This window comes from Anoplolepis gracilipes, chromosome 3 (genome assembly GCF_047496725.1).
Source record: "Anoplolepis gracilipes chromosome 3, ASM4749672v1, whole genome shotgun sequence".
NCBI lineage: Eukaryota > Metazoa > Arthropoda > Insecta > Hymenoptera > Formicidae > Anoplolepis > Anoplolepis gracilipes.
Genome location: NC_132972.1, coordinates 11,699,030 through 11,721,524, shown reverse-complemented (window position 1 = coordinate 11,721,524; position 22,495 = coordinate 11,699,030). Strand labels below are relative to the sequence as shown.

Sequence of the window (22,495 nt, the reverse complement as noted above, 5' to 3'; positions counted from 1 at the left end):
ACATAAGATTGAGACTCTTTTTCATCCTTTATAAAAGTTCCAAGTGAGAGGAGTATCCTTTGATGATGTCCCTCTTTCATGAAAACTTTCATGACCCTCTATCTCTGTATCCGATCATTCTCCGGTATCTATCCTTCTTTGTACACGTAAAATAACTATGTTATGTATTTGTCCTAAAAGTCCCTCGAAACTTTCACATTGACAAGGTCCGAGCAAAGAAAACGAAAAAAGAGAAGGTGAAAAGAGGTGGAAAATGAAAAAGCCAAGATCGAAGAAGCAAACAGAGAAAGAAGAGAAAGGAAACGTTCAGGCAATTCCTATGACGCCGGAGAAACTCAATTTTCTCTTACGCGACCTGCAACTTCCTGTCGCAAACAAAGTTAAAGTCTTGCACGAAAAAAAACTTGCACGTAAATACGCATGTATACATATATACCTATAATAGATATGTACATAAAAAAAGAATTACGTTAGGAATGAGATCTAACAATAAGCATTTCTCATACATTATTTACACAAATATATTTTTTCACTTATTTCCTAATAAATGCGCGCGCGACTTTTCATTATTATTATACAGATGTATATTCTCTTGCTTATGTTTGTTTCTTTGTTGAAAAATTTTGATTGTATTTCACAATTTATTTTTTACAAGAATGTATTAAAAGAAAACTTACCTACAGTATATATTTTGTGTAATAGAATATACGTGTGTTGAACAATTTAACACTGTTATAAAATATGTGAAACCTTAAATACGTGATATTCTGATAATAGCATGTCGAAAGTAGCATGGAGATAATGCAAAGGCTTTTCTATCTTGAGAAGTCGGATATTGGTCAGTGCAACTCAGCGGATGTCGATGTTCCTAGAGAACAAATCGGCGGACCAGCGATACGATCGAAACGTGTCATCGTGTACGCGTGTACCAGTGTCATAAATCCTTCTCGAGAGGCAAACGATCGACAACGAGACCGTAGATACGAGCCCGCGAAAGGTATTCGCCGATTGGGCCTCGAGAATAGCTCGACGTGCAATTCCATGTTAACATAAATCTAGGGATCGATATGCGAAAATTTATGATTACCGATAGCGAATTTACGATTATCAGTATGGTGATAATGATCGACGATAATGTGCTTAGGTCAGCTATAGAAATATTCTTCGTGCAAGATATTACGTCTTTGACTACTCGAGATACCGACTTATACATTTCAACTTTATTTGTTTCTGTTATATCAAAATTTTAGACTCATGCAAATTTTAGAATCAATTGTAACAAATTCACGATCCAAATTAAAAGAAAATAATTTTAGGTATAGAATAAAATTTTCTAAAAAATTTAATATTATTGCTGTTTGCTAATACATAATAATATAATGTAGAATAAAACTTATCTCAAAATTGTTTAAATATTGATATTCGTCTCCAAATTTTATAATAGTCTTTTAACATTAAATAAAATACATAATAAATAATTTTTTCTTATTAGGATTTTATTATAAAGTTTGCGAAAGGTATTAATTGCCGTATTTTTTAAGTTGAATTCCCATAATTTATTACCCCACGTAATAATTTTCAACGTTATATAACATGATTATAATTTAATTTAAATTTTTGTGAAGATATAATCTCGTCGAAGAGAATATACTCTTGAAGCTTAACAAGCACCTTATAAACATTCTGTGTAATAATCTTGTTAAAAGCTGATTTCAAAGTTGCTTATTGTTCTTCGAGGAATTTAATTCTCAAAACAAAGAAGAAAGCATCTTTATCTTTAGTTAACTATATCTTATTAATATTTATTAATAGTCTCGTCTAATCATTATATATATATATATATATATATATATATATATATATATATATATATGATTAGATGAGACTATTAATAATTTTTCGTGATTTAATATTAATAATATACGGCAAGCATATTTTATTAATGAACGTTAATAATTTTTCGATTTTCATGTGATTCTGTCATCTTGTTCGCCGTCATCCTTATAAATTTTAGTCGATGGATGCTATTCGAATTATCCGGTCGAGAGTCGAGCCAGACACATCACGGTCATGCTTTGTCTTCGATCACGAAGTCGTTGATTCTCCCAATGGGAATCGAGAGACCGTTGTTGCTCTCTAGGGAAATAGAAATCGAGTATGAAAGTAAGGATACGAAAAAGGAAGAAAAAGAGAATAGGAATAAGGAGAATAAAGAAAAATGTGAACTCCAAGAGTTACAAAACAGAGAAGGGAAAGGAGCGAGTTATTTTTACAAAAGATGAAAAAGGATTATATATATGTGTATGAATAGCGAGGAAAAGAGATGAATATATAATCACAAGTAGGAATACGAAACATAAAAAGACGAAGAAAAGGATAAGAAAAAGATAAAGAAGAAGAGTACTTTATACTCTAAGATAAAATGTAAAAAATAATGGAAAAATATATAGTATTACGATTAATTAAAAGGAGAGATAGAAAGAAAATTATAGGAGAAAGACATTAATTGTATAGAAGATTATGTAAAAATTGTTAAAGAGTTAAATTAAAAATTTTATATTATATTAATTTAAAAAACTGTGCAATATATAAAAAATAAATTCATAATGATCATAAATTGTAACGGACAATAATAAATATTACAAAAAATATTTTTTTAAATATAAAATATTTTAAAATAAGATATAAATATGAATTCTTTATATAATACAAAAATAAGTATAAGTTTAAAAAGTGAAAGTGAAGAAATTTTGACTTCTAATCAACACATAAATACATAGTATCATAAATTTTGCTATACATTAAATATTAAATGATACATAAAATAAAAGCGCAAAAGCTTTACATAGATATATAGATAATTATATATTATGTAAATTTCCTAAAGAAATGATGAAGAAATCCAAACTAAATGAAAAAGCTGCAATAAGAGAAATGAAGACGAAAGGGCGAGGAAAGAAAAGGATTAGAATGACAGAGAGGCCGACAGGTAGTGTAAAAAAACTGTCATAATGGCTTCATTGAAACATGAAGAGGACATTCCGTGCAATTATATCCCTCTGGTTCTTTCGCGCCTTCCTTCCTTCCTTTACCCTCTATGTTATCATCCCCGCCGATCTTTTTTTTTTTTTTCTCCACGAGCAGATGCTCTTCGCATTTTAATCCGCTTTACAAACATTTGTGTATGTCAGCGCTCTGTCACACGTGCGTACAAATAAGTACTCCATTCTTAAGCATCCCCGTATACGACCTAGAAATAAAAAACATTAAGAACATCCAAGGCCACCTAGAGATCAGACAGACGCGTTAAAGATTATGTGACGTGGCGTCTATTATGAAATAAAATTTTTCCACAGTTATTATGTGAGATTAACTCTGAATTAATAAGAAACAAATAGATTAAATATCAATAAAATATTTTATTATAAATATTATAATGTATGTATATTTATGAGAAAGATCAGAGTTGTAAGAAAGTACTGATATATACTATTTTACAATATTAAAAATCTCATATGATACTTTCTGATAATTTCTTAATTAAATTTTTTTTTATACGCAAAATAGATGAATTATTTGAATCGATTTTATATGTACATATTTTATATTATACATATATATATATATATATATATATATATATATATATATATATATATATATAGCTTTTTTCACATTCTCTCTTTCTTTATCTTTTATAATTAATTTATTAATTTTCATCAATTGTTAAAGTAATTAAAAAAGCTTTATTTCAGAAAATATTGTTTTATAAATAAATAAAAAATATGTCTCATTAATTATTAGAGATTTTACTGAGCTGAAATAAATACTTATTGAAATAGTGATTATTTACTGGTAATTTCGTCACGTAAATTTTTTATTTACGATTAATTCTGATTTTAATTTATTTTGATTAATTTTGATTTTTTATTCATGATTAATTTTAAATAGTAAATTTAATAACATTAGATATCATTAATTTTAATAACATTTAATATTAAATTTAAATCTTAATATATACAAAGTATAAATGATAAATATATGATGCTTTTGTGAAACTTTTGGTTAATATAAAAATTTATTGCTGCATCTATTCTATACAATGACAATTTTAAATATTTTACAGATAAACTTCGACAAGTAGACATACATGAATTTTTTGTTTGTTTTGGAAACAAACTCGTTATGTAGGACGATTATTTTTGTTGCAACTGATTCAACATTGGTGCATTAAATATTTATTGATTCTTTTGAAAGAAAATTCTTGTACATTTATTGGAAGAAGATCCAAAACGTACGCACGTCGGACGATAAATCGACCGTTTTATAAGAACCGATAAAACGTGATCCTCTAGAGACTTTACGTTTACCATGAATAATGTCGCATAAATTTGTTTATAACAAAAGTAGGAAACTTTTTAAGTTTGGCCAAAGTTTTAATCTGTAAATCTATTTAAATTTTATATGCTTATATCTTATATTTATATGTATAACTAACAGCTTTTGATTAATGCTTTTCTTTTCTGATGATCTTCGAGTCACTGCCTAAAAATAATGTTCTACATTAGCGCGCAGTTAGATTTGCATACACTTATGTACATTTTACAGCAAAATATTCCTACACTGTAGTAAGATATTTTAATTTACTGCCTCATAATTTTCCTCTTTTTTCAAATCAGCTTCTTTTTATCGTTTTTTACTTTAATTGATATATGTAGCCAATATACAGTTTGTGCACATTACGTATGCAACATTAAACTTGAATATGAATGACAGTAATAATACTAATGTATTATCCATTGAGATGCATAGCCTTTTTTATATTTCTAACTTCTTGTGTATATTACAATAATATGATTTGTACTTAACCTATTAATAATTTTATTATTATTATTCGGTACTTATTTCTTTTTATCTAGTAATAAGCATCTGTAATTTTCATACACTTAATATTTTATTATTTTGACTTTTTTATTAAAGTTGAATTATGAAACATTCTGATATAAGTATATTCGCGAAATCAGCAATTTTACATTCTAAATTTTTTAATTCCAGATCAATTTTTGTTAAAAAAAAATATATATATATATATACATATATTGTAAGAGCATGTTTTAATAACAATTATTTCATTAATACTTAAGCGAAAAAGGAAAATTCTGGCAAGAACAAAAATGGAATTGATATCGTAAACCTCTAAATTTTTTCTCAACCTTTTTATTATACATTGATGCTATTCAAGCATTTCTCGATTCTCTAGAGACAATTTTGCTGTCTCATAACAGTACAACATGGAATTGATTCCCTTTTTTAAAAGAAAAATGCAGTCTGTAAAGATCATCGTATTCGCGTTTTTGTCAATATTTCCACGCGTCATTCCATCCGTCATTCTCGTCTGACACGTTCATGATTACAAGCGAACCATCGCATAGGGAGTTTTTTTTTATTTGATTCTCTATGTGAAGCAAAGAGCTTTTGGAGAGATTTACCGCTTTCTTTTGCCATCTTGTCGCATTTGTCACCGGGAAAAAGGAAGAATAGTGAACAGTAAGGTTGCGGTATTTTTACGAGTGAACAATATGACAACGGAGATACATTTAAAATACAGTCCAAGTAGATTTTTTATTTTTACTTTAGCAAAGATTATTTGATTACCTTCACTTTTAGTTATAAAAAAACTCATAATAGTGTAAATGTGACGGACGAATAAAATTGAAAGATAAGTAGATCTTAAATTAAAAACTGGCTTACCGATTCACGTTTATTCCACAATTGTTTAATAATTGACGCATAAAAGAAAGCTTTTCTCTGTTAATCGTTGTATGACTGGGGAATTTTTTAGTTTTTATTGGGCCAAAAACGTTGAGTACCATTACTCGTTTCTCTTTTCAAACACCGTCGTCGTAATTGCGAGCACGTTCGATCAAGTGTTCTCGATCCTATCTAAAATACCCTGAGAAAACTCCGCTTCCGAAGTTAAATCCATTGGATTATTCCGAGAAAAACTCGAATTTTTTTTGTGATAATCTACGAATTAGTTTCTGAAACGACGGTTCCTTTATCGAAATAATTTTTATGTCTCTCGATATGGAAAGCCATTTTTGGGATTCTCTTCTCATGCATGGCTCTTCAATTTGATGTTCGTTAAATTTGCCTATCGATCACAAACCGTTGAATTTTGATGAATACACGGGATGCATTCGGAACTGTGCTGATGCACTGCGAGATTATTCGAATAACGTCATTTTGTTTGACTCAAACGCGCCTGTTCTATTTGCTTTTGGAAAAATATAAAATTCATCTTTATTTGTTATTATAATTATCTTTTTCTATTAAGGCTATTTTTGTTAAAATAAAATTTAGTTTATTAATTATAATATTTAGTTTATAAAATTTAGAATAATAGTTTTATATTAACAATAGTTTTATATTATGTTTTAATATTTTTATATATAAATTATATTTCAATATATTATATAAATTGCTAAAGTATTATATATAATTAAAGATATAAATATAACTAAATTAATCGATCTAAATCAATAATTTCAAATTAGATTATTAATCTTTTCTTTTATATTTACAATTAGGAAAATTACAAAAATAAATAAAACACAAAATTTTATCCTGCATTTAGTTTGGTTTTTTACACTATTTTTATATTATTTTTATTCATTTATATTCATATGTCTCTAAACTCACACACTAATGCGTCTTTCAGCTATCCGACACATACATATGTGCCACTGAGGCGAACGGAAAGGATTTTCAATAATAACAAAATTTATGACCGGACGGAAAGATCCCGTTTATAGGGAGCTTTTAGCAAAGCACATTCGAGCGAGCCGCTTCTTTTCCTCTCTTTTGTCATACTTTCTCGCTCACTCTCTCGACGACGTTTTTACATATTCCTGCGTCCATCTGAAAATACATATGCAACTCTCGTTGAGCAGGCATAACAGAAACGTCAGGGAGAAACATATGTCTTGATAAGAAAATATGGCTGAAAAAGATAAAAATTTCTAAAACAAAATAAAAGAATAAAAGAAAAAAAAAATGTTAAATTTTAAGGCATATATACTGACATATATATATATCCCAAGTAATATATGGTACATAAAAGTAAGGCTAAAAAATCTAATATTTTACGTGATCCAATTACGAGTATATGTATAATTGTTTCACATTTTTAATACAATTAATAATAAGATATACAAAAAAATTGGTGTTCATCAAGAACTATAATTATTATTATATAATTATATAATTATATAATTATTATTATATTTTTTAAAATATTTTATAATTGGAAAAAAATAATTTTGATAGTATTATTTGATAGGTAGGGCTCCGAAATAATTGTCTCTTATTCAAAATTTCTCAGAATATTAATTTTAACACAGTTGACATCGACAATTCCTCAAAGTGATCTAGTGATTAATTGAAAAAATTGATTATCTTGGAGAACGATTTTTATCAGTGTGCGCTAACGTGAATGGTCCTCTGGGACTCTGGTCACATAAATTTTCAACAGTTTTGTACGTATAATCTGTGTTTACATCGCTTGACTCACCTCGATGCCAGTAACGACGAACATTTTTAAAGTGTCTTTGGACAATCTTCTATCTTTTTCCCTGTCGTTTGTGCTTTTTGCACTTCAAATAAATGGATGATTTAATGTCCGAGGAGAAATCTGAAAGAACAGAACTAGAGTTGTTTAAATGAAAAATATATTAATATTTCACTCACATTCAGTATCTATTATACCAATTTATGAAGTCCATCTCTTTTAAAAGAATTTTGAAGCAAAGTATAATATAATTTATTCTTCTAAATCAAGAACGCATTGTGTCTTTCTATTATCAATAATTTAATTGTTGCTATTTATATAATCTTAATTTTTTTAAGTGACAAATGGAGAAAAGGCGAGCTATGAAATGTTATAATAAAAGAATGGTTAGAACACGACTATTCTTAATATTCTATGTAATTTATAGAAAAAAGTAAAAAATTTATTTAATTTAATTAAAAATATTTTAAAAATATATAATTTAATATAGAAAATAACCGATATATATATATAACAGTTTATGTAATGACTAATGATACACTTTTCACTCTCTCTCTCTCTCTCTCTCTCTCTCTCTCTCTCTCTCTCTCAAAAAAGCTCCGAAAAATAATAGTTTTTGTCAAACTATTGTATAGAAAAATTCAGATTGCCTCCTCGACAATAAAGAATAGGTGCGATTATCTCTAACATTTCAAAAGTTACGCGAGTGGGCGGAGAACGAGAATCGTACTAGTTTCCGCAATTCATTACGCCGACGGATGTGCGGAGCGTTGTTTACGCCACCCGATACGAACGGATTTATCACCAACAATGCTAGTAAACAGCCCATCAACTTTTTGTGCTTATATCCGGCACGCGTAGCACAAAACGCGACAAGCCGCCGTTTCCCCGTACCAATTACATCACATCGTTCAAGAAAACCATGATTCCATTTTATCGTGAAGCAACGAGGCGTTAACATGAATTTAGATTTACGATCGCGTGAAACAGCCGTAAAACTGTTTATCATTATTAATATCAATTTTTAATAGCCGTCGTATATCTCGCGAACAAAATTTTGAAGTTTCCTAAATTGATTTTAAAGTTTATTTCATGATTAGCAGTAATTTCAAACTGATATCAATTTTATTGTGTATGTGCAAATGTTTTTTCTCTCACAGTAATATCAATAAATAAAATTTATTTGAGATATTTATTTTTTTTAGTAAGTACACATCTAAGCGCAAAGAAGAGAACAAGTGTATATGAGAAATTGTACAATTGTATCTGCATGTAATATTATGTTAAAATATAGAGAACACTATATGCGTAAACCGCTAATTAAATTTCAACATAATAGGCTACACAATGCTTTATGAGTAGATTAATGAGGATAATTATCACAAAGATGTAAATGACTCAACAGTATTTTCCGACAACAAAATTGATAATTATTAATTCAAGTCATCACGACATTTACAATACTTTTATACATATATATATATGTTTGTGTATGTATGTGTGTGTGTGTGTGTGTGTGTGTGTGTGTGTGTGTGTGTGTATGTATGTATGTATATATGTGAATACAAAAATGATAAAACTAGTCTAGAAAATAAGGGATATACATTATTTTTATTATTATAATTATTTCTTGCAAATTATTTGATCCAAAAATTGAAATTTTAATCCTACTTTATCTCAATTTTTTATATTTATAAATTCTAGAGAATTTTAATGATTTAATTTAGTTATTAGCAATTTATTAATATCATTTATTAGAAATGGAGCTTTTATTTTATACTCAAATAGACAACAAACAAAAAGTTTTCTATTGATTGTTAGGGGTTTAAAAGTAAATCTTTCAGTAAATATAGATTAAATAGTTTCAATAATAATAATATAAGAGTAAATATTACATTGAACATTGAGATCGAAAATAGGAAAAAAGTTTGACTTGAGAAATTATTTAGCAAAGGCCTCATTGATAAATTTGATTATTTTTGCCCGTTGAAATTATGACTTTTCAATCAAAACAGTTTTAAATTAAGAGAATCTAAATACAATTTAAATAATACTTTATAAATATAACAATAATAAATTAATAACATATGAAAAATCAAGAAAAAGCGTGTTCAATTTTATTGGATGCATGCAACACTCTTTTTAATTCTCTCGTTCGAAACAAATAGCTTTCTATTAAGACGGATGATCTCGTCGTGTCTTCTAATTAACTCTGGCACGCTTCATTTGTGTTGTCAGCGAAAACCTATATATAAGCGTCGTAAAGTTTCGTGTTCGATACTATTCGTGCGTCCGTACGCTTCGTAACCATTTGTTAGGTCGCTGTTCAACTTCGCACGGCCCGCTGTCACGGCATTCAGGGTCGATTATCGATCATCATCGGCAGGCGGCGGGTATAGATTAATTTCAAACTCGAATCAATTATACCTACCTATACGGTAGTGGCGGCGGCGGCGACGGCGGCCGGCCGACCGTGCGGGCGGTACGCCGAATCTAATTAGTAATGCCGATTTAGCAAACCCTAATTGCGCGCCAACATATCACCCGCAATTTATGCGACGGCCGTGTTATGAATCACCGCGCCAGGGCGGCCGTGTTTTCGGCCCGTTGTGTATATATACCCGCAGCGATTTGATATTAATTTCCATACTTATTATGCGATCGTTGCGAAGCCTACGCGCGTATCAGCTGCCATAACCGCGAATGGGATCCCCTAGCATTGAGAGTCCTTCTCTCCCGCGTACATGTAATTAATGCTGCGACGTTATTAACTCGTGTAAATAAGCATGAAATTTTTTTTCCTACTAGTCGTACGAAATATGTCTCTATATAAATCTCATATCTATGTCATTTAATTATATTATGCACATGTGCGACGTTTTATTTGTTTATATACACACAATATTTTACATATAATTGTGTAGTAAACTAAATAAAATAATTTTATGAAAATTATTATATTATCTTTATTAAGCATATAAGCTCGGTTATATATGTATATGTGAATATTGGAAGATTTAAAATATTCTCTTTGGGAATAATACGCATAAATAATTTGAAAATGGGAAAGATAACAAATTGTCATAAAGCGCTGGCTCTAGAATTACTCTGGGACAAATATCAATGTCATTGAATTTATACAAATTAAAAGTGATATTTTGTTCGTGGCATTTCAGAAACATCATATTTTATCGCGATATACCATGCAAAATTGCAATGACATATTGCATTTATATATGCGTATTTTACTAAATGTTTAAACCTTTGGATGTCGGCAGCGGAATATCACAGATATATTGAGTTCAGTCCTTCGTTGTACCTAAATGATCGATATGTACTGCTAATGTTGATGACGTTGCTAATATACATCGTGCAAATCGCTCGAGTCCACGTTGTGATTATTAATTATTGTTTGAGTGTTAATTATGCGACACCACTCTTTTGGACGGATCTCCAGAGAATTAATGAAATTATCGAAAACGTGTGCTTGTTATTAATTGTTTACATTTTATTAGTTACATTTAAAGTTGCTATTGCATATACCACAAAACTTTAGTATTTCTGTCTTTTATTGTTTTAACTTGTAATTTTTAGTATGTGGTTTTAAATTAAAATTCTGAAGATTTATGTAAATAATATTTACACAATTATTTCAAACATTTTTGCAACATAATTATTTTTTGTAATAAACAATTTATTTTATAAATAGAAGAGAGAGAGAGAGAAAGAAAATTAAATAAAAATTAAATAAAATAAAAATAAGAAGATAGAATAGATAACAAGTTATATTTTTATGATATTTCTAATTATTAAATAATTAAATATTAAGTTTATCTCTTTAGTTTTACTCAAAATTAGTCAATAGTTTAACGTTTGCACGAAGTTCGAGAGCAGAGAGAAGTTCGATACTGAATGAGAGAAATTCCATTATATATCGGCATCGATGCATAGAATTGCATGTAAATGTTATTATATAATGACACTCCGCTTTTTCACTGTTTTGTCCATCTAAAATTCATTAATCATGTATCAAATATATTCGTCTGGAAGCTTGACAGCTGCGAATAGCACGATTTATATCGTTGAATAATAATTATTATCGCACAATCTCAAAAAATTGTAGTATAGAGAATAATTAATTAAATTACAAATTTGAAGAAAAGTAAAAGAAAGCTTTGAAAATTTTGTAATTGCGACAAATAAGAAATTGAATTAAGCTTGTTCATCGCGATGCTTTAATACACATTAAAAATATTTTGTTCTATTTAAATATTAATTATGGAAATTGCTAGAAATCTATAAGAGCTTCTGTTTATGATATAATTATTGTTAATTAATAATTAATATAATTTTATTCTAAATGCTACTTATCAGCCTCAACGTTAATTATTATTATACATTACTATATACAATACTATACATTACTATACATTACTATACAATATTAATATTTATTTATTTAAATCATTTATGTTTTATATTTATCTATTTATAATGCAATCTTTTAAGTATATTATTTGGAGTCTGTATTTTTATACCTCAATAATTTTATAGTTTTTAGAAATATTAGGTGATAAATTTATTTGCAAGTCTATTTTATTTTAATAAGCAAAAAATTTCTGGCAAAAACAATACAACAATCTTTCTGAAAACTTGAGAACTTTAAGTTAATTTGGTCAAGATATTACCAGCTGATTAAAATAAAACTAAAAGAAAATATTCTTACTTAAAATAATTATTAAGTTATTATTTACTAAATTAAAATAAAATAAATTGTAAAATGTAACAGAGTTACGCGGTTTTATCGTGGTCATCTAAAGATGCTATTACATATAGGATTACACGTTTTAACGATAATATTCAGACTTTACTTCTACAATGATATTCCGTAGTGGCTATCAGTTTTCACCGGTTTTCTGAGCTTCGAAAGCTCTCATAATTTCAAATAATAGGAAAGTTCGACGACGATGAACGGAAACTTCTCTCAATTCAATTTGCTTCTATCGATTCTCAAGTCTTGAATATTCGCGGAAATATCGTTCAAACTCGAGAGACTAGCACTAAGTGTCGATCAAGATATTTGTTTATTCGAACATTTCATCAGGAATCCGTGATAGTTTCTAACAATCTTGTCCTTCCTTCTTTTAAGATGAGGAAGATACTAATCTTTCAATTTGTTTCCTACAAACTAGAATGTAAGTAATCAAACACTTATAAGATATATGTGAATGTTGTATAAAATTTATATAACATTTTTCTATTGAATTCTTAAATTATAATTAAATAGATTTTCTTTTTTTCTATATAAAATATTTTTTTATAATAAAAAGATTAGAAGTAATTTGTAACCATTTCATTTTCTTAAATAATATTTTTTTCCACAACAAAATATAGATGATAGAATTGATAATCATTTTTTTTTTAATTTAATATATATATTTTTATTTATATGTTTTTAACCATTTAAAATTTTAACATTTTCAGCGGTAAAATTGTTAAGAAAAATTATCGTTTATATATTCTATTCGTAACATAGACAGGAAGGCGAGAAGGGAATTCTAACTTATTAGAAAGGAATACGGGAACGCGATTACGGTGGCAATAATTAGGAATTAATGCCAGCTGCTTCTCCAATCAATATCAAGAGGCCGCCGACGCAAGAGAAACGGTGCACATTTGCATTTAAAACAAGCTGTTCTAGACATTGATATATCTCTGTCTGTATCGATCCTAGTTAAAATCGATTATATTTATAGCCATGAAAAGCACATTTTAGACAATTTTTCACGCGCCTCTTTATAAGGAGAGAAAGAGAAAGAGAGAAAAGAAAAGGGAAAAAAGACAAACAAAGTATAGGAAATCTTTTCTAATTTTAAACTCGAAAATCTTATTTTGATGTAAAATCTTGACTATCATTTCGATTTGTACGAGTAGTTACTGCACGTATTATTCAGTCATCGTAGAAAGTATCTATACTCTTTCTCTAGGTTAACGATGAAATTAATAACTGGTATATAATCAAACTACGAATTATTCAACTTAACAGTTGCAAGAATTATGAACTTTATTACATATTAAAATTTTCATAATTTATCCCCACAATTGTCTTCTTTTAATTCATAATCTACATACAGGATATCTTACGGTCATTGCACTATCTGCTAATGACAGGTTGTAAATAATTTTATACATGTATATACAAAATAAATAGCGCGCACGTCTAGTGTAATAAAAATTTATAATTATAAAATAGTAAAACAACTTCAGCATGTATGTGTGCGTGCGTTATTGTAATTATTAATTTATTAAATTATTCGATGAGCTTTACACTGACTATGTACCTAAGCATAGAGATCGAGTTTCTTTGTGACCGAACTACGTCTGGCCGAAGCTGTCTCTTTACTACTTAAGCAACACTACTATATTGTGGCTGACTGCTAACGTCCATTTACTACTTACCGAGAGCGTACCGCACGTCTAAGCGTGTATCGTGTCCCTCGACTATTTAATCACGACAAATCCATTAGGAAGTATTGTGATTGTCCATTGACTAGCTATCGACCGCAATGACGGATTCGTTGTAATGGATCGCTCACAGTGTACTTATTAGTGGCGTTTCCGGGTTAATACGATGATCTGTTGATCTGTGGTTAACTACGCCGAATACTGATTGAAAGACTACGTCTAGCTCATATTATCGATGAAACGTGTACGTCAAAAGGGTTTACTATCCGTTCACGATGTATCCGATCCCCTTTGTCCGAAACGCGAGCTTGAAAAACAGTGTATAATAGCTTGATAGATAGCTTAAGATTAAAAATTTGGTTTGCGTGTTAAATATAACTTTATGACGCTTTTATTTTATGACTTTTTCATGACTCTTTAGCTTTAAATATTACCTATTATTTATTAATCAAATAATCCGCGTAAATAAAAAAAATGTCTACACGTGGAGACACAAAATATTAAATTATATATCTCAAAGTTGAGTCTTATTAATAAATTATAATTTGACGCCTCAAAATTCGGTGCCGAAAAAAACTATGCATATTTTCCGAGCTTTGAGGTTTCATACACGTGACACACGAATGCTTTTATATCTGAGTTGAATTTCTTCCGAGCTATTACAAAGAAGAGTTTGTTTTAAATGTTTCTCCGGGGAGGCATTTGCTGTCGCTAGTCGAAACGTAGGGTCGCTCGAGGCAAAGAAATAAAAATTATCATCATCATATGTGGATACCGCCACCAAATGGTCTGTCGCATGAACACTTTATCTTTGCATTATTATTTCTCTTACTATTCTGAGACCGTTTTTATCGTCGACCTTTCCATAACATTTTATTTCCCGTATATGGCACGATTTCCGCGTCTCAAGCTGTTTTTTCACGCAGACGTCGTGTGTCGCTTTTTCAATTTATCGACATTTTGCCACTGAAACAATAGTCTCCAGATTTCTTCAACGATATCAGACTATAAACTCAAAGTAGTTTCACGTATCTTACTTTATACGGGGATAATAACATAAAGTAAAAGATAAATTTATTGTATGCATTTTAGAGTATGCATTATTATACATATATCAAGACAACTTTTTTTACAATCTTATATAATATTATTTAATACATTTTTTATAGATAGGTACAATACATCATTTTCAATTTAAATAAATATTTTTATGTTAATACAATTTTTCATCGTCATCTTTGTTGATATTATTATCACGTCTATCGAACTTAATATTGCGGTAACTTTCTGATCTGATCATTTTATGAAAGTTAAAGAAAACAAGAAATATGTTACAAATAATAGTCGTGCACGTGGACAACATTTAAATGTTCGAGCTAAGGTGTGGCCTTCCTTTGCGCTCTTTTCTCCTTTAGAAACTTAGCTCATAAACTGCAACACGATTAACTAGCGCTATCAACGTGACCAGGACATCCTGTCTTGAAGGCGACACGGGAAAACGCGAGAAACAACAATGTCTCGACTATAATGCGAGCTCAATGTATTTCTCCAACGCCCAACTTCCGTCAGGACGAACGGCCAACGTCCGGAGATGGGCGCGTTTCTCTACAAGTTGGTAATTGGCTTAGGACGATACCTTCAACTTGCCAACCTCCTCTTTCGCGAAACCGTCGAGGTAACACATGTACCATACTCCGAAACGTTCGTCGGCGGGTAAAGATTGCGCGAGTTGCAAGTGGAAGTCCGATTTTCTTAGTGTTTTCTTTGTGTCAGAAATTAAACTTCTGTAACAAAGGTGCGCTAATATAATAACTTTGTCAACTTTCCTATTTTTTGCAAAAAGTAATAACACAATAAATTCTTACATGTTATAACGTGTAAGATTAAAATTAAATTAAAAATTGGCTGAATTCTTTTTTTCATCTTAAAAATTCTCTCCTTAAAATCTGAAAAGCATAAATTTTTTTTCGTTTTCTTTGCTAATGCATCTATTAATTAAAAAAAAAAAAAATACATTATTAATCTTCCATTGAAGACGGTGTCACGATGTTTCTTCGCGCTTGAGAAATCGATTCGAAGTATACTTTCGCCTGAAGATTCTTCGTCCAAAATTTTTGTAGAAGTGTTGGGTCGTAGAAATCTTCGATATTAGTGATATTGTGATGAATCGCAGCCTCATTCTTGGTCAATAATAAAGAATTCCAAGGCGCCCATTCGAGCTCGCGTCGGAAGCGAGTCAGCGTCAGCTGGTCGAGATCGTCGCATTCGGAAATACCGGATCTTCCATGCCAGACTTCGTTCACCAGACGACAAACGGCTTTGGTCCCGACCACGAAAGCCAGACTGCTATAGCAGCCCATTTTTGCTTCGAAGCGCCTGATTTCCCGCAACATCCTCTCGTAAAGCTCGTACACGACGCGAGGACCTCTTCGGGTTTGCATGGATGTACAGTATATGCAAGAAGAAGACCGCAATCGCTGTTCGCGGGGAAACTTCTCCAAGGATAAAAGCCTATCGCAAGTTCTACAAAGCCGCGTAATACTGGTGTCCGACCAGCCAAATCTATTCGTGTCTTCCTCGAGGTCGTCTAAGAAAGATAAGTGATAAAAGCATAAGAATAAAGGCAGATAAAAGAATATTAAGCACGTTATAAATACACAAAAAATATCTTTTTTTTTTCTTTAAGAACGACATTATATCAATAAGAGTATAATCTGCAAAAACATTTCTCTGCAATTGAAATTGCTATTTTAAAGATAAGAAGAAATCTAGAATAATTACTATAATAAAAATATAAATCTTTAATTATTTACTGTTTCAATAACTATTTAAGAAAATATAGCTTGTTATTGAATAAAAAGTTTATAATCTCACAGTATAATGTTTTTCAAATCTACCAAAGTAAAAATAAAAATTAAAAATGAAAATAAAAAATAAAAAATAAAAAATAATCACTATCACTGGCGCTAAAGAAGATTAAAAAACCTTGCAGAGCATTACGCGCCAGCTTGAGGAAGCTTAACTTCAACCGGTTCCTGAGCCAGTTAAGTCTGCTCGTGTCCACTCGACATGCCAGTAGATCCAGTTCTTGATTGATCAGATAAACAAGCTCGTGCGATTGGTTGCACGTGTGCATGCCAGTGACGCGTTTTAGATCGCGCAGTAGATCGATTCGTTCCGAAACGGACAGATTCTCGTTGGCCAGCGAAGTGTACACGTTTCTATGCTGCCGGGCTCGTTGAACGCGTAGAGTGTCCACCAGAATCGGCTGGCCTCGACCGTCCTGCCAGGCGACGGGTTTAGATAATTCATCCAGAAGTCTACATCGTTTCCGTTCCCTGCACTTAAGTCGGACGATGGTCTTCTTGGAGTCTATCGCGCGCAACAATTCAATCTCCTTCGACAGGATCAGGCCGCAGGCGGCGACTCTCGAGGACTCGACGAGTGTGCCACTCGCCCGCTCAATCTCGAGAATTCGCCAACGATCGAGGAGATTGTAGAGCGACTCGAAGTCCGAGCTCGTCCGCGGCGAACGGCGATTTAGCATCACGAAATCCGTACTGTTGTAGGCGGATAGTGCCTGCGAATGTCTTGCGTGCTCGAGCACGTTCGCCTTGTCATGTTGAGAGATGTTAGTCACTTGGAGAGCATTTGCTCTAGCCGTGGCTCTAGCTCGATAAGCCCTGTAAATGTATTCGAGTCGGTAATTGCCTCAATGATTTATCTCGTTATGCAAAATGCATTTTAGCAAATCAAGCTGCGCAAATATGTCGATGATTTTTCCCATTTATTCAACTATTGATTCAACATTATTTTTATTCTTTAATATGCAAAAGTTTAATTTAAAATTAATTATAAAAATATTTTTAAAAAACAGCGCGCATATTTCTATATTCTTCATATAAATCTAGACATTCTGTCTGATATTAAATTGCACATAAATTTATGAAGATTATAATATATATTTACATTACCTATAAAATTTTTGTATTTTAATAACGCTGTTGAGAATGCTACTGTTATCTTGACAAGTTAACGGTTTAGCTTCTTCCGTTGCCGGAAAGGAGGAAATTCCAGGCGAAATGATTTTATCGCGCACATCGGGCAAAAACTCCACTTGCACCGCCTGATCGTGAACGACGTCGGTGACCGCGTCTACAACCGTGATAGTTTGCGTAATTCTGCTCCTTGTTGTACAGTCGCCATGTGTTTGCGTGCAGGCATTGTGATAGATTAGACCAGTAACAGTGTTCCTCCATCCGCCGAGGAATGGTTTCGCCCTTGGATCATGATCCTGTATTCTCGCAACGACTGCCATGGTACATCAACGACTGTCCCGTGGAATCTAATCGCCTACGCTTACAAGGAAAAGATTTCAGTCAGGGAATCTGAGAGAAAAAGAATTTGAGCAAGGGAATTGAGGGGAAAAAATATCTACGTGTGATAACCGAATGATAAAGGCGTAAAATGGTGAAATATTAAATCATATCATGCACGTTGTCATAAAATGTTTAAAAGGAAATATGTGATAAATATTTCGTGAATATAACATATAATGTACATCATAAGCTGTATAAGACTTAAAAATTAAATTTTTAATTTTTTAGTCATAATTCTCAGTTTTTCACTGACAATGAGCCATTTTGTTAGAGAGTGCTTCACTTTTTTCTTTTAGAATGATTGTCACTCACGATATTCAGCATTGTCACAATGACATGATGGCCCATCTGATGGCATTTAAACATCTACATTTATAGATCAGAAAAAAATTCGTCAAAATTGAGGAAGCAGAAGCAAAATTGCAATAGCGATCTGTCGCTAAAATTACAATAATATCCAGCAATAAAGGAAATTACTTTTCTCTCGTTTAAAAAATCTAACAGCAAGTTATGGTGAAAATTGCATGATGTAATGTTTTGCACTTTTGAGTAAATTTCGTATCGGCGCAATATCAAGCATAATTGATCCACAACATAATGCTCTCACACGAATGTATATTCGTTACTTTAATTATTTTAAAATAATTATATGCAAAAATATTTGTGTATGTCTGTGATTATAATATAAAATTATATTGCAGACAGACCAAATCATATATAAAATATGATAATATTATAATCGTGTATATATATTTTATCACATTAATAATATATTTATGCTTAATAAATAATTTAGTTAAAATTATTTTTTAAATTTGATAATTATACAAAATATTTAATTTTTATTTTTATTTAAATATGAAATTATTTATCAAACATAAATATGTTATAAAGAGTGATAAATTTAAAATATTACGTAAACATTTTTTTATACAAATTGACTTTAGATTAAAGAAATATTGTTTTATATGTTTCATTTTCTCACAAAATTATTTAAAATATTTAACTAAATTATTTGTCAAACATAAATATATTATTAAGAGTGGTAAATTTGAAATATCATGCATACACGCAATTATATTATGAAGAGAGATTAAAAGAAAAATCTTGATGCTGTTTGTTGGAATCTCGCGTGTTGCAACTTTGCTATCATGTTAATCTTCTTCGAATCTATTGATCCAGTTGACCTATTATTCCACAAACACATGAATTTATAGATCTTCTTTGCAGACCGTCCGTTTCCTAGACGTTCGGATTTATAGATCTCTTATTTCACAGATTCCTTACATAGTATTTCTGAACTCAAAACCTTCTTCTTTCGATCTTATACTGGGATCAACAAATTTCTCTCTTTGACGAAGTTTTGTAAGCAAATTGAACTACTTTTCTACTGAGAATATTTAATATAAAGGAACTCTCTGAATCGTGTATATATGTATGATTTATGGCATGTTTATAACAATAAATTGAACTATAAATTTGCCTACGACATTTATTGCTAAACATTCTTCCCAAACTTCTGCCTTTTCACATACTCTACAAATGTCTATTCTTTTTGATCCTTCAAAGTGTTCGATACAGCACGGAAAGAAACACTGTAATACAAAGATCTTAGAATATACGAGCACGTCTTATTTAGATTCTTTTCCCACCGCGATGAAACAAGAAAACACTTTTAGGAACCTCGAAAATCTAATAAATAAAAGAACTAAGTTACACAAAGAGAAGAAAAAGACTCGAAGCTAAGAAGAATAACTTTCATCGAATAATACTCTCGGCAAATAGCACGTGTGTGGTAACAGTTCGCAGACATTAATTATAAAAGATATTAATTTCGGAGGGAGAGTATAAAAGAAAGAATCATGAATGTGGCGAGGGAAGGTATAGTTGACATTTGCGCGAAAAAGCACCGACAAGCTCGCTTACGAGCAAGCAAGGGACTTCACACCTGGGAATACACTTTCCTGACCATGTGGGTCGCGCGATGCGACATACTTTTCTATGTATTGTAAATTACACGCGAGATGCCAGAACTGTAGGGGTAGAAACGAGAAGAAAAAGACGAGATGTGTGTTGCTAAGAGACGGCACGCCGCGAAACTTTTTGCGACGCCGCCGCCTGTGAGACACGGAGAAGGGCGCGTTATATTTATGCAAAGGAAAGGATATCGAGGGAGACGGGGGTGAATTTTAAATTAGACATAAACAGGCATGAGAAAGTTTGTCGTTGCGACACCTTCCTCTCCTTCTCGTCGACGGAAGTTATCCGTGCGCGCTTCCTCGAGGAGCGTAATTTGCCGGTAAACTCCGCGACAAATATGGATAAGACAAGGGAGATTAATGATCGTGAGATAAATGAAGGAGTTAAACCATTGTCGGACTAGTTATATAAATCACTTAGGGATCGCCTACTTGGGAACATTTGAAATTCTCGTAAGTTAGAATTTTGTTATAGTTTGTTTGTACTTTTACTATGGATGATACCAGCGTTTTTTTTTCCAAAAAAAAGAAACATTAATAGACTAGATTGTTTCAACAACCAGTTAGCTGCATAGCTTCTATAATAGATTGTCTTTCTTATTCGATATTTTTGTGGGAGAAAAATGTATATGTGTAAAAATCTACCTACAAATTATTGAATTTTTACCTTGAATTTGATCGCTTATAATATGAAAATGTGATCAAGAATAGAAAATGTATTTATTTTTCATCTGAATATTTAATTTAATTTTCTTCATTAATCTGTTGAATGCTATAATAAACATTATCGCCATGTAAATGTAACATTAGGATTTTCATTCAGAAACATTTTATATAAAATAGTTGGAAATATAAAGCGCTTAAAAGAATATTGAAAGAAAAGATAACTTTGGTGAGGTTCGAGGGATTTTATGATGGAAAGCTGAATTTTATGCAGTATATCGTGCCTCTTCTAATGTGCCCATTGATAATCGATGGAACGGAAAATGGTTTCATATTACGAAGGCTAATGCTTCTTTAACAATCTGGTCAGCCGTTGCTTTTTATACACGAGCCATTTTAAAAGAAAAAAAGCCAAATAAAAATGATTTTTACACGCAACGCGTAATAATGTATCAACGTAACTGTAACGTAACTTTGCCAATGCAATGGAAATAAACGGATAAACAAACGAGTCGATTGATCGCGTTGCTCGCGAATAATTTCGATTTTAGCAACGAGTTTATATTGAAACACGCGGCGAACGTTGTAGGTCGCAAAAAGGAAGTAATACAAAAATAGCAAATACGAAGGAACAAAAACACTTGTTTTGCATTTTTGTAAAAGCACGCGTTTAATTGGACGCTCGAGAAGTACGAGAGCGTCAATGATGATTAAAGATCCAAGTAATACGAACAATCGTTACATCCGTTGGATTTAATTGCCGCACAACACAATTGAAGCGCATAAATATTGATGCGCCATATTTTCGTCGATACCGTTGCAGTGCTCATTATTACAAAAAGCATCTTGTTTTCTCGATTTTTCTCGTCAGAGAATTTATATGAAACACTCCTGAAATAATAATTCTTATATACATATATCAGAATTTGTAGAAAAAAAAAATTTATTATCAAGAGACTTACCGACTCGAAACACTTTGTCACCGCGTGATATCACGAGCATACACTTTAATAATTTCATTAAGATATTTCTATTAAATCAAAATAATCTGAAAGTATTTTTACAACAACTCTCTCTATAATTTTAATACGGTTTTTATGACTCACTAAAAGTGCAGTTATCGCCTATTATAAGCCGGAGAAACGCTTTTATCGCGGAAAGATTGAACGATTTAGTAGGATTAAACTGCGTTGGCGTGCAAAGTAATGCGCATCGTCGATCAAATTTTGACATTCGCGATCTAGCGGGATAAGTAGATCGCGTCGAAGAGCGGCTTTTAATGCGACCTAGGTACACTACTTCCATGTGCAAGCAGGATACCGCAGCACGGCACCTGAAAGCTCGAAGCCTTAAATCCGACGTTGCCAGTGGCAACGTGCTTGGTCGATCGGTCAAAAGCCCTTTCTTGTCCATTATTTTTCGATTTTGTGTTTCCTTCT

General features: G+C 31.2%; 1 protein-coding gene across 1 annotated transcript; it reads right to left on the bottom strand.

Annotated features, from left to right (window-relative positions):
* Positions 1 to 15,270: 15,270 nt before the first annotated feature.
* LOC140663575 (IQ motif and ubiquitin-like domain-containing protein) lies at positions 15,271 to 22,356 on the bottom strand. The gene is made up of 5 exons (XM_072887823.1): positions 22,019 to 22,356; positions 21,790 to 21,947; positions 18,010 to 18,388; positions 17,021 to 17,718; positions 15,271 to 16,622 (listed from the first exon to the last, which is right to left on the bottom strand). The coding sequence occupies exons 3-5, from the start codon at positions 18,351 to 18,353 to the stop codon at positions 16,054 to 16,056; spliced, it is 1,611 nt and encodes a 536-aa protein (XP_072743924.1). The 5' UTR covers positions 18,354 to 18,388; positions 21,790 to 21,947; positions 22,019 to 22,356; the 3' UTR covers positions 15,271 to 16,053.
* Between the last annotated feature and the right edge of the window lie 139 nt (positions 22,357 to 22,495).

Coding starts and splice junctions, on each gene's coding strand:
- LOC140663575 (XM_072887823.1), bottom strand. CDS start 18,353: ATGGCAGTCGTTGCGAGAATACAGGATCATGATCCAAGGGCGAAACCA. Junction 17,719..18,009: donor AAAATACAAAAATTTTATAG/GTAATGTAAATA, acceptor ATACATTTACAG/GGCTTATCGAGCTAGAGCCA. Junction 16,623..17,020: donor GGCGCGTAATGCTCTGCAAG/GTTTTTTAATCT, acceptor TATCTTTCTTAG/ACGACCTCGAGGAAGACACG.